General features: G+C 46.8%; 1 protein-coding gene across 2 annotated transcripts in view; it reads left to right on the top strand.

Annotated features, from left to right (window-relative positions):
* TADA2A (transcriptional adaptor 2A) overlaps window positions 1-12,649 on the top strand; it is a 187,145-nt gene that overhangs the window by 124,555 nt on the left and 49,941 nt on the right. Inside the window, exons 12-13 of one of the 2 annotated variants that reach the window (XM_075333839.1) lie at window positions 4,623-4,755; window positions 10,696-10,739. In XM_075333839.1, coding sequence (XP_075189954.1) covers window positions 4,623-4,755; window positions 10,696-10,739 — 177 coding nt within the window. The remainder of the gene's footprint in view (window positions 1-4,622; window positions 4,756-10,695; window positions 10,740-12,649) is intronic. The other variant, XM_075333840.1, reaches the window with a different exon arrangement.

Here is a 12,649-nt window from a genome sequence, read left to right as displayed (position 1 = left end):
GCCGTACGGCGGTTGCAGCCGACAATTCGGTGGCAATACGCAGGGCCTTGTGGCTTCGGGAATGGAAGGCAGATTCAGCTTCCAAAAAAGTGCTTAACCGGTTTGCCATTTTCTGGCGACCGTTTGTTTGGTGAGAGGCTGGATGAAATCATCAACCAATCCTGGGAAAGGAAACATCCTTACCCCAGACCAAACCAAGATTACCCCAACAGAGAATGGGACAGTCGAGGTTTCGGTCCTTTCCGGGCGCGGGCAGGTCCCAATTCTCCTCGCCCAAACGTCCTCAGAAGGGTCAGAGGAACTCCGATCCATGGCGGTCTAAGGCACGCCCTTAAAAGACCGCCGGAGGTGCCGCCACCAAGTCTGCTTCCTCATGACCTACGGCCCTCACACCCCATCCTCGGTCGGAGACAGGCTCTCCCGCCTTTCAGACATTTCGCTGCCACAGGTTAAGGACCGTTGGGTGAGAGACATTCTGTCTCACGGTCACAGGATAGAGTCAACTCTCGTCCTCCGACTTGATTTTTCAGAACATCCCCGCCTCCCGGGCGAGCCGATGCTCTGCTACAGGCGCTGGGCACTCTGAAGACAGAAGGAGTGGTGATCCCGGTTCCTCTTCAGCAACAGGGTCACGGTTTTTACTCCAACCTGTTTGTGGTCCCAAAGAAGGACGGATCTTTCCGTCCTGTCCTGGACCTAAAACTGCTCCACAAACATGTAAAAGCCAAGCGGTTCAGGATGGAATCCCTCTGCTCCGTCATCGCCTCAATGTCCCAAGGAAATTTCCTTGCATCGATCGATATCAAGGAGGCTTATCTCCACGTACTTATTGCTCCAGAGCATCAGCGCTTCCTGCGCTTCGCCATCGGAGATGAACACCTGAAGTTCGTGGCACTGCCGTTCGGCCTGGCGACAGCCCCACAGGTTTTCACCAAGTTCATGGCTGCAGTACTTGCGATCCTACACTCTCAGGGTCACTCGGTGATCCCTTACTTAGACGATCTGCTGGTCAAGGCTCCCTCTCAAGAGGCATGCCAGCACAGCCTCACCGCTACTCTGGATACTCTCCAGACTTTCGGGTGGATCATCAATTTTCCAAAGTCAAATCTGACACCGGCCCAATCGCTGACATATCTTGACATGGAGTTGTCATACCCTCTCAGCGATAGTGAAGCTTCCGCTGAACAAACACCGTTCACTACAGACGGGGGTGCAATCTCTAGGTCAGTCACTCCCCTTGAGGCGCCCCACGCACTTCCTCGGGAAGATGGTGGCAGCAATGGGGGCAGTCCCTTTCACGCAGTGTTCATCAGCGTCCTAAAGGGACTCCTACGCAAGGAGACAGGAAACCGACATTCCTCAACAGGAACATCTCCCTCTCTCAGGCATACCACTTCATTGTCGAGGGGAAATTCCTTCCTTCTCCCATCCTGGGCAGTGGTCACGACGGACGTGAGTAGGTTTCCGTGGGGAGCAATTTTTCTCCACCACAGGGCTCAAGGTACGTGGACTCACCATTGAGTCCTCGCTTCTGATCAATGTTCTGGAGATCAGAGCAGTGTATCTCGTCCTAAAAGCGTTCCAGCAGTGGCTGGAAGGTAAGAAGATCCGAGTTCAGTCGGACAACTCCACAGCGGTGGCTTACAGTCCGGCGGCTTCTGCTGTGGATGGAAGCCACAGCCTCCACCATATCCGCAGTTCACATCCCAGGCGTGGAACACTTGGGGCAGACTTTCTCAGTCGCCAGGGCATGGACGCAGAGCAAGGGTCCCTTCACCAGGACGGGTTTCACGAGATATGTTGCCGCTAGGGCATGCCGGACGTCGACCTAATTGCGTTCCGGCACCACAACAAGGTTCCGACGTTCATGGCACAGTCTCAAGATCCCAGAGCTATGGCGACAGACGCCTTCGTTCAACACTGGTCGCAGTTTCAGCTTACTTACGTGCTCCCACCGTTGGCACTGTTGCCCAGAGTGTTACGCAAGATCACGGCAGACTGCCGCGGCTGCCGCCGCGTCATCCCCGTCGCTCCAGACTGGCCGAGGAGGTTGTGGTCCCGGATCTGTGGCATCTCTCGGTCGGCCAACCGGGGGCACTGCCAGACCGACCAGAATTGCTGTCTCAAGGGCCGTTTTTTCCATCTGAATTCTGGGGCCCTCAACCTGGCTGTGTGGCCATTGAGTCCTGGATTCTAGCGTCTTCAGGATTATCTCAAGAAGCCATTGCCACTATGAGACAGGCTTGTAAACAAACGTCCGCCAAGGTCTAACCACAGGACGCGGAAAATATTCCTGTCGTGGTGCTCTGCTCAGGGTTTTTTCTCCCTGGCCATTTGCCTTGCCCCCTTCCCTGTCCTTCCTTCATTTTGGACTGGAAAAGGGTTCGTCGCTCGGCTCCCTTAAGGGACAAGTCTCAGCGCTCTCTGTGTTTTTTCCAGAAGTGCCTAGCCAGACTTCCACAGGTACGCACGTTCCTGCAGGGGGTTTGTCACATCGTTCCTTTTTACAAGCGGCCGTTACAACCTTCGGATCTGAACAGGGTGCTGATGTTCTTCAGAAACCACCATTCGAGCCAATGAGAGATATTTCTCTCTCACGCCTTTCGCAGAAAGTGGTTTTTCTAGTACCAGTCACTTCACTTCGGAGAGTGTCTGAGCTAGCAGCACTGTCATGCAAGGCCCCTTTCCTGGTTTTCACCAGGACAAGGTGGTTCTGCGTCCGGTTCCGGAATTTCTCCCTAAGGTGGTATCCCCCTTTCATCTCAATCAGGATATCTCCTTACCTTCTTTTTGTCCTCATCCAGTTCACCAATGTGAAAAGGATTTGCACTTGTTAGATCTGGTGAGAGCACTCAGACTCTACATTTCTCGTACGGCGCCTCTGCGCCGCTCGGATGCACTCTTTGTCCTTGTCGCTGGCCAGCGTAAAGGGTCACAGACTTCCAAATCAACCTTGACTCGGTGGATCAAAGAGCCAATTTTCGAAGCCTACCGTTCGGCTGGGCTTCCGGTTCTCTCAGGGCTGAAGGCCCATTCTACCAGAGCCGTGGACGCGTCCTGGGCTTTGAGGCACCAGGCTACGGCTCAGCAGGTGTGTCAGGCGGCTACCTGGTCGAGCCTGCACACTTTCACGAAACACTATCAGGTTCATACCTATGCTTCGGCGGATGCCAGCATAGGCAGGCGTGTCCTTCAGGCGGCGGTTGCCCACCTGTAGGAAGGGGCCGTTTTTTCGGCTCTATTACGAGGTATTATTTTACCCACCCAGGGATTGCTTTTGGACATCCCAATTGTCTGGGTCTCCCAATAGAGCGACAAAGAAGAAGGGAATTTTGTTTACTTACCGTAAATTCCTTTTCTTCTAGCTCTAATTGGGAGACCCAGCACCCGCCCCTGTTTTTTTGTGTACACATGTTGTTCATGTTGAATGGTTTCAGTTCTCCGATATTCCTTCGGATTGAATCTACTTTAAACCAGTTTATAATTTTTTCCTCCTTCTTGCTTTTGCACCAAAACTGGGGATCCCGTGAGAGCACGGGGGGTGTATAGGCAGAAGGGGAGGGGCTTAACACTTTTAAGTGTAATACTTTGTGCAGCCTCCGGAGGCATAGCCTATACACCCAATTGTCTGGGTCTCCCAATTAGAGCTAGAAGAAAAGGAATTTACGGTAAGTAAACAAAATTCCCTTCCTTTCTACCCTTAGCCACTTTTTCTGCTTTTCCTGCCTGCTGAAGTTGCCTTCCACTATGCAGGCTCCATATTTGATTTGTTTTTACAGAGGGGACAGTTGGTGAAAATTCAGGCTACAAATCGTATAATGCCCAGAAATGGTGTTATTCCTCACATACATAAAGTTACTTAAAGGGAACCTGTCAGATGCAATATGCACCCAGAACCACGAGCAGTTTTGGGTGCGTATTGCTAATTCCTTCCTAGCTGTACCTGTGTACACTAGCATAGATAAATCTTTAGAAAAAGTATTTCTAAAGATTTTATATCATATGTGAATGAGCTAGTCCCCTAAGCGTTATGTCCCCCAACTAGTCCGCACTCTAATCATGTTGGTACGCCCACAGGGGCATACTAACATGCTATCAATACAGTACCGCCAGCGGTGATGCGCGTACCTATGTCTGCAGTGAATGAAGAGCTGAATGTCCAGACACTTCTGGTCATGTGCAGTAGATCTGTCTGAAGCCGGAATGCGTACACCCGGCTTCATACTGTGCATGACTGGTAGTGCCCAGCATTCAGAAGTGCGATTACATTGAACCGCGAATAGCATGTTAGTACACCCCTGTAGGTGTGCTAACATGCTAAGAGGGCAGATAGTCGGGGGCTATAACGCCCTTGGGACTAGTCCCGCGCTCATTAGCATAAGATAAAAGATCTTTCGAAATACATTTTCTAAAGATCTCTTTATCTATGCTAGTGTATGCAGGGATGGTTATGCAGGGATAGCAATATGCACCCAGAGCTGCTCATACGGTAGGTGTGGGTGCATATTGCACCTGACCGGTTCCCTTTAAAAGAATACAGAAACAAAGCCTAAAAAGGGAATGTACTTTCATGTGTCCAGAATTATCCATTCAGTGATTTACCTTTTATTGTTTTTCAAAAGGTTCAAGGATATATGATCGCTTAAAGAAGTCTCGAGAAGAAGAGCGCTTAAAGCGAAATATGCTTTCGGAAGTTCTTCAGTATATACATGATGGCAATGCTTGCCAACAGTGGCTCAAAAGACAAGCAGCTATGTAAGTCAAGTGGGATCACAGATGGGATGGGAGCCATCACGTCTTTCTTAATATCTAATATTCAGTCTATTTTCCTGGCCCTCTGACTGACATTGTAGAGTTCTACTAACCATAATTGCATATTCATGGTGTCTACATGTTCTAATGGGGCTTGTGCTGGTGACAACTTTCCAACAATTCTGGTCGGCATCTCTGTTAAAAAATATGCTCACAAGACCTTGTTGTCTAGAAGTGGTCATTCCCTAAATCTACTTATTATTTTACTTTACTCATTAACTTTGCTGCCCTTCTACTGGTGATCCTGTAGGGTCTAAATGTTTGGGCAGTAAAACTTTGTTTCCTCGCCCTTTCATAGGATAGATGAAAAAATTCACTTTATTATGTTTTACATGAAAGTATAATGCTAAACTTTATGTTTAAAGCAGTTATAGTGAAAATAATACAATTTATAGAACAGAAGCTTATAGGAATACACAGTTGGGCTTAAAGGTGTTGTCCACCATTAAGACCATACTTATTTTCCTTAAATACATGTTTCTTGGGGTAAATGTCATTTTGGCAATAGGGTTTTCTAAAATCATTTGCACTTTTTGGCTATTGAAGGCTTATTGTTTCCCTGCCCTTGAACGTTGATGTGGGCTGTCGTCAGAAAATGGCTGAGAGCAGGTCAGACCATAGGAACAGGTGCTAGATGAAAAAACATAGTAACTATAAAATGCATACAGCTGCACACTAAAATGTATAAGGGAAAATATGGCACTGCATTACTGCAAAAGAGAGATATATTTATTTTATGTATTAGCCAATTCATATAAGCCCGAAAACCAAGCTGATACTGCGATTCAGACGAAACCCCTGATAGAAGATCACTATAATGAGGCAGATGGAGTCATTTTGGTCTTAACCTGTCCTGTGATCCGGCGGTGTCTGTCTTGTCATGCTTTAACACTAGAACTACTGAGGTAGTCATTTTGACTACTTTGCACTATGTATTTCTATATAGGTGTCACGAGTCCAGTAGTTCTAGTGTTAAAGTGCAGTTGACTACAGTTTTGCACACCACTGAAAAGACGGACACTGCAAAATAGGAGAGACAGAGTCCAGAGTAACTCCGCCTGCTTCTTTATAGTGCATGGATCTGTTGGGTGTTTTGTCTGAATCACTTATTTTGGAGATTTAGATGGAAACCCTGATATGTGTTCTACCACCCTCACTCTGCTCAAAGAGAATGAGTTGTCAGACAACTAAACTCTTTACTATTGATGCACTGAGGTAGACATGGGGTCCTTTTACAACTTTTATTGATAGGATCAGTGCACCTGGTTCTTTCCGGAATCTGATGCCCCTTTTGTCACGTGATAGGGGCATGTTCAAAATACTATCACGTGACAAAAGGGACGTCATCCCTGGAAGCAGCCCATACAGTCTAGCACTACCCTGAGCACAGTGTGACCGCTGGTGAGGTTTGCGCGCTCACGAAATTATGGGCGGGTACTTGCTGATAACAATCACAGCCCCGACCATAATCACTTGCCTGCACACACGTCACCAGCGGTCACACTGCTCAGTCCCGTGAGACTGGCACTGGGCATGCGCGGGGATGGCTGGAGCAGTGGGCGGTGCATCAGCTATGGAAAGGAGCGATGGGGGCGGCATACAGGACCAGGAGGCAGAATAATGGACGCCAGAAACCCGCCCCTGTGTCACATTTACAGTATCTGAATACAAAAAGGTACCACTTTATAAAGTCTTTATTTTGGTCTCACATGGGGCACAATAATAACAGGGACCTTTCTAGAATGCAGCCCAGGAGCTGCAGAGGGGGAATCTTTTAGGTTATGGGCGAAATTTCTGCTGACAGGTTCCCTTTAATGAGTACCGAGCATGGTGAATTCAAAGTTTGAAAATTGCTATATATTTATTTCTGGTATGTTTTGCGTTTATTTATAAACTATATACCTAAACTTCCATTAACATAAATTGTGTCACAAAAAAAACAATCTCAAATTAAGGGGCTAGTTATTGCCAAATAAACATAAACTGACATTGTTCAGATTTTAAAAGGTCATTAAGTGCATGCAAAGTGCTAGCAGTGCCCAGGGGAAGGTAGTCACACAGATGATGCACATTTTGTGTGATCTGGAGAAGCATGAACATCACGCAAAACATGCATCATCTGTGTGGGGACCTTCCCCTGGGCACTGCTGGCACTTTACAGGCACTTAATGACTTTTATGCCGTGGTATGTTCTTTTGAAATTGTGTTTGTTTTCAATGTGATGAATTGTTTACATGATGGCCATAGTGCCAATATTGTATTACTGAGCTTTTTTCATTACTAAATATATGTTCATATATTGAATATACCTGTTAGTCCCGGTGCTATGTATATTTACCAACAGTGGTCCTGTCTGACATTTGATCATCTCACTATTATGTGCACACAATAAATGTATTCGCTTTTGCAACTGTTATCCACACTGTCTCCTTTCCTTACATATGAGAGCAGCATGGTGTAGGCAAGGAGATTCTGAATGCAACAGTGTATCACTTAGGCTGCTTTCACACATCAGTTTTTTGGCATCCGGCATAATCCGGCGAAAAAACTGATGCGATAGATCCGACGAAAAAACGGATCAGTTGCATCAGTTCCTTCAGTTTTTTGACAAATCCAGTGTGATACTAAGCATGCTCAGTTAAAAAAAATGGATCCGACGGCCGGATCTGTTTTTTTCCGCATTACGCCGGATCCGGCGTCCATAGGCTTCCATTATAAAACATGCCGTACGGCGCCGTATCCGGCGCGATCCATTATTTTTGCCGGACACAAAAATGTTCACTTCAACGTTTCGTCCGGCCACCGGACAAGTAACTTTTGCCGGATCCGGCAAAAAACAGATGAAACGCAAGCCCATCCGGCACAATCCAGCTCTAATAAAAGTCTATGGGGGAAAAAACGGATCCGGCGGCAACAGACGGATTGTGCCTGATGGCAAATAACTGATGTGTGAAAGCAGCCTTAGGCTATGTGCCCACGCTGCGGATTTACCGCGGATTTTGCCGCGGATTTACCGCGGATTTGCCGAAAATCTGCAGCAGCGGCACTTCCAAGCCATTTCAATGGCATTTTGGAAATGCTGTGCCCATGCTGCGGATTTTTCCGCGGCGGATTTGCCGCGGATTTTGATCCGGAAAAATCTGCAGCATGTCAATTATTGTTGCGGATTTTGTTACGGATTTTTCCCATGCAAGTCAATGCAAGGTGTAAAATCCGCAAGAAATCCGCAGGTCTGTTCCCACAGGCTCTTTTTCCTGCAGATTTGGTGCGGATCTCGCAAACAAATCCGCAAGAAGTGATGTAGGATAGTTCAGGAAGAGGAAGTTTCACCATTTTGTAGTGTAGAGTAGTGGCAGTGTAGTCGTGTTGTGTCTGGACTCTGGATTGCCAGCTAAAAGCAGCTAGTTACAGGCTGCTTGCTTTTAGCTGGCAAAACAGGATCCCAGGTCTTTTTTCACAATTCTTTTAAAAAAAAAAAAAAAAAAATGTGCTCCGCTGTATTTTCACTGTCCAGCCCGATGCAAGCAAGCAACTGAGGGCTGTGCTTCTCAGCGGGATAAGGCTGAAGCATTCTCTGCCCCTCCCGCTGAGAAAAACAGTCCTCAGCTGCCCCTGAAAATGGCGGCTCCATTGTGAAGCGCCATTCTCAGGTGCTGTACCGAGGCTCATCCAGCTGCCCTGATGCATTTGGCTGGCTGGGTAATACGGGGTTACTGCCAGTTTTCTGCAAACTGGCACTAAGCCCGAGGTTCATAATGTCATGCCTGTGTAGACACGGCCATTATGAACCTCCGTTTGGTAATAAAGAAAACACAACACTTTTTTAAAAATTTTATTTGAAAGAAAAACACACACACATCCCTGATTGCCATCTTTATTACTCCCTGAATCCCCCGACGATAATCCATGACAGCTCCGATGTGCACCCGGCTGACCCGGGCACTGACGTCAGCCGGTGACAGCAGCCGTCAGTGTACGAGATGCTGCAAAGCTCTCTTCCGTCTGCTGGGACCGGCTGACGTCCGTGCCCGGGTCAGATGAGTGCACATCGGAGCCTGGCACATCAGCTGGTCGGTGTGCAGTCAGCTGACCCGCCTGCGCTCTCGAATTAAGTCAGCTGACGATGTGCAGTCATGTGACCCGGGCACGGACGTCAGCCGGTCCCAGCAGCCGTCAGTGTACGAGATGCTGCAAAGCTCTCTTCCGTCTGCTAGGACCGGCTGACGTCCGTGCCCGGGTCAGATGAGTGCACATCGGCCGACTATTCAGCTGTCGATGTGCACTCAGCTGACCCGCCCGCGCTCGCGAATTAAGTCAGCTGACCGGCTGACTTCTGTGCCCGGGTCAGCTGATGCTCTGAAGTCAGCTGACCCGAGCTCAGCTATGAACTGAGCTGACCCGGCCAGTGAGTTCTGCCGCTCCCAGCAGCCGGCAGAGAGCTTTCCTGTGATATTGTCTTGGATTAACCTCTGAGGCTTGGGAGTAATAAAGATGGCAATCAGGGATGTGTGTGTGTGTTTTTCTTTCAATTAAAATTTTTAATAAAGGTGTTGTGTTTTCTCTATTACCAAATGGAGGTTCATAATGGCCGTGTCTACACAGGCATGACATTATGAACCTCGGGCTTAGTGCCAGTTTGCAGAAAACTGGCATTAACCCCGTATTACCCAGCCAGCCAAATGCATCAGGGCAGCTGGATGAGCCTCGGTACAGCACCTGAGAATGGCGCTTCACAATGGAGCCGCCATTTTCAGGGGCAGCTGAGGACTGTTTTTCTCAGCGGGAGGGGCAGAGAATGCTTCAGCCTTATCCCGCTGAGAAGCACAGCCCCCAGTTGCTCGCTTGCATCGGGCTGGACAGTGAAAATACAGCGGAGCACATTTTTTTTTTTTTTTAAAATAACAGTGAAAGGGAACATGGGACCACATTTTTTTGCTATAAGCTGCGGCCACCACCACTGGGTTATTATATACAGCCTGTTAGAATGTAAGAGCCCAGTGGTGTTGGCCGCTGCTTTTCTGTATAAGCACACTGTGAGACTGCTAACAAAATGGATAATGGAGAAGAAAGGAGGGTTGGGACAGGAAATGACATAAAGAGACTTTTTTTGCCTTCAAAACAGTCAAAGCTTTATTCAGAAACACATTGGACAAAATCCGCAACCAAATCCGCGTCAAATCCGCGTCAAATCCACAGCTATGCTAAGGTGCGGATTCTGGGGGAAAGCTGCGGATTTTGAGGCAGAAAAATCCGCAGCAACATTCTCTCGTGGACACATAGCCTTAGATTACTGGCTGCAGTCTTTCTGACAAAATCAGAATTTTTTTTGTCATGTGAGCTGTCCCGCCCACACCAGGCTCTTTATAGAGATTGTACATTAACAGTGAGGTGTCAATCACAGGAGGGGTGTGTCCGACTGCTCTGCATGTGCCAGCTAGACCTAACAATGATAAGCACCGAGTGATAAAGCCTTTAATTTAAGTAAACAGGCATAGTTGATATTTGGGTTTTTTTTTTTGTTTTTTTAACCCCTGCAGCATGCTGGCTTCAGCTTACGTAGCAAAAACATGCTGACAGAGTCCCGTTAAGAAAGTAAAAGTGATGGTTTGTCTTTTTAGGAGCACATCTATGTATATCTAAGCAGTGGAGTGCTTCGAGGTTCAGAATTAAGTGAAGGGATATTATTATAGAGTGACTCTAGCTAGAGATGTAGGAAAACTAAAGGTTTCTTATTAATAGATCATCTAACATCATATTGGTGTGTGTGTGTGGATAACATTGTTGCATTATTTATTTAATTACTATTATTTATTTTTTTACACTTGGATTCATGTTTTTATTGTATATGTTTTAATATTTTTGTTTATTTGTATTTTTGTTTAGTGATGCCGGCTTACATCAGATTGCTCCTATTATTTCAAGTTCAGGTATTTACTGCTGCAGTACATTTTCACATTTTTCTATTATTGATATTGACAATTTCCACAATTGGATGTTTAATTTTTTTTGCCCTATTGAGATAATCTTTTATATGTGTCCCTCATATGTGCTGTTTAATGACTGTTTCTGACAGGGACATGGTCTGATCATACCAGATCTCCAGGTCGGTCAGTGAAGGAAGTTAAAAAGTATACAATTACTGCATGGAATCTCAAATTATTCCTTCATTGAGGTAAAACATTTTTTAAAAAGTACACAAGGAAATGTTTTACCTCACAAAAAGAATCAGCTATGATCTCATACTGTCCTATCTGTATACTCTCTTTTGTGTCCTCCCCTGGCCAGGAGCTGTGGTATGATCAGACCATGTTCCTGGATCATCAGACACAGCTATTGTACAGTACATATAATGGGTACAGAAAGTATTTAGACCCCTTTAAATTTTTCACTCTGTTTCATTGCAGCCATTTGGTAAATTCAAAAAATTCATTTTTTTTCTCATTAAGGCCTAAGCCACACAGCGAGAAAATCGGTGCGAGTGGAGTGGGATAAAACATCGCATTCCACTCGGACCAATTTTAGCCTGTGTGTCAGCACACATGAGCGATTATTTTCTCAGCCCTAATCTGACCGAGAAAACTATTCCAGCATGCTGCGATTGTAATGCGAGACTTTCTCTCGGACCCATTTAAGTGTATGGGGCGAGCGAAAAATCGCACTGCACTCGCGGTACACTGGTGTACCGCGAGTATAGAGCGAGAATCGCAATAGCCGGTCACGGAGGAGAAAGTGAAATAAATCCCGCCCCTCCGCAGCGCCATGGTCCGCTCGAACAGTCGGACTTCAGTCACAGGGATACTAGCATGACACTCGGCTTTGCTGTACTGCCAGCGTGAGCTGAGTGTCATGCGAGGATCGCACTAGTGCCCCGTGTGGCCCCGGCCTTATGTACACTCTGCACCCCATCTTGACCGAAAAAAAAACAAATGTAGAAATTTTTGCAAATTTATTAAACAAGAAAAACTGAAATACCACATGGTCATAAGTATTCAGACCCTTTGCTCAAATACTCATATTTAAGTCCATGCTGTCCATTTCCTTGTGATCCTCCTTGAGATGGTTCTACTCCTTCATTGGACTCCAGCTGTGTTTAAGTAAACTGATAGGACTTGATTTAGAAAGGCACACACCTGTCTATATAAGACTTCACAGCTCACAGTTAGGGATGGGTGAACCCGAACTGTAAATTTCGGGGTCCGTACAGAACACGTGCACATGACCCAGAACATTAGCTTTCTGGGATGTTTGTGTTACAGTTCGTGTTACAATTTGGGTCCAGTAGCTGTTAAAAAAAAAAAAAACCACGTTGTTAAAAAAACATGATCATACTTACAGGTCCCACAACGCGTCCTGCAGACAGTCTCCCAGCGCTTCTGCATCCAATCATTGCTGTTGCCCCTGGTAAGCACCTCTGGCTAAAAGGACCTGCCGTGACCGTGACGCCATACCCATGTGACCAGTCACGTGTGAATGTTGTATTACCTCATTGGCTACAGCCTGGTCACGTGAGTGTGATGTCATCAAAGGTACTGGTGTGCCATGATGCGAGTGTCATCGCATCACGACGCACAATCTCCTGATAGCAGCGGGTCAGCTGTATGTATTTCCATGCAGCTGAGGCGCTCCTGTCCTGAGAGTGGGGTGATCCAATGCGAGACCCAAGTGCAATCATCACCTCACTGTCAGCCTCTGCTTCATCGCTCTATACAGAGCGATGTGGCAGGCCTGACATGGGCTCTCTGTGCTTCTCACTATCTATAGACACTGTCTGTGCACAGTGAGGAAGCAGAGCTGACATTGCTGTCCCAATGGATTACGTCGGACTAAGGATTTTTTT

Source organism: Anomaloglossus baeobatrachus, chromosome 2 (assembly GCF_048569485.1).
Source record: "Anomaloglossus baeobatrachus isolate aAnoBae1 chromosome 2, aAnoBae1.hap1, whole genome shotgun sequence".
Lineage (NCBI taxonomy): Eukaryota > Metazoa > Chordata > Amphibia > Anura > Aromobatidae > Anomaloglossus > Anomaloglossus baeobatrachus.
The sequence above is the reverse complement of the archived record's forward strand: the minus strand, read 5'-3'. Positions and strand labels throughout refer to the sequence as shown.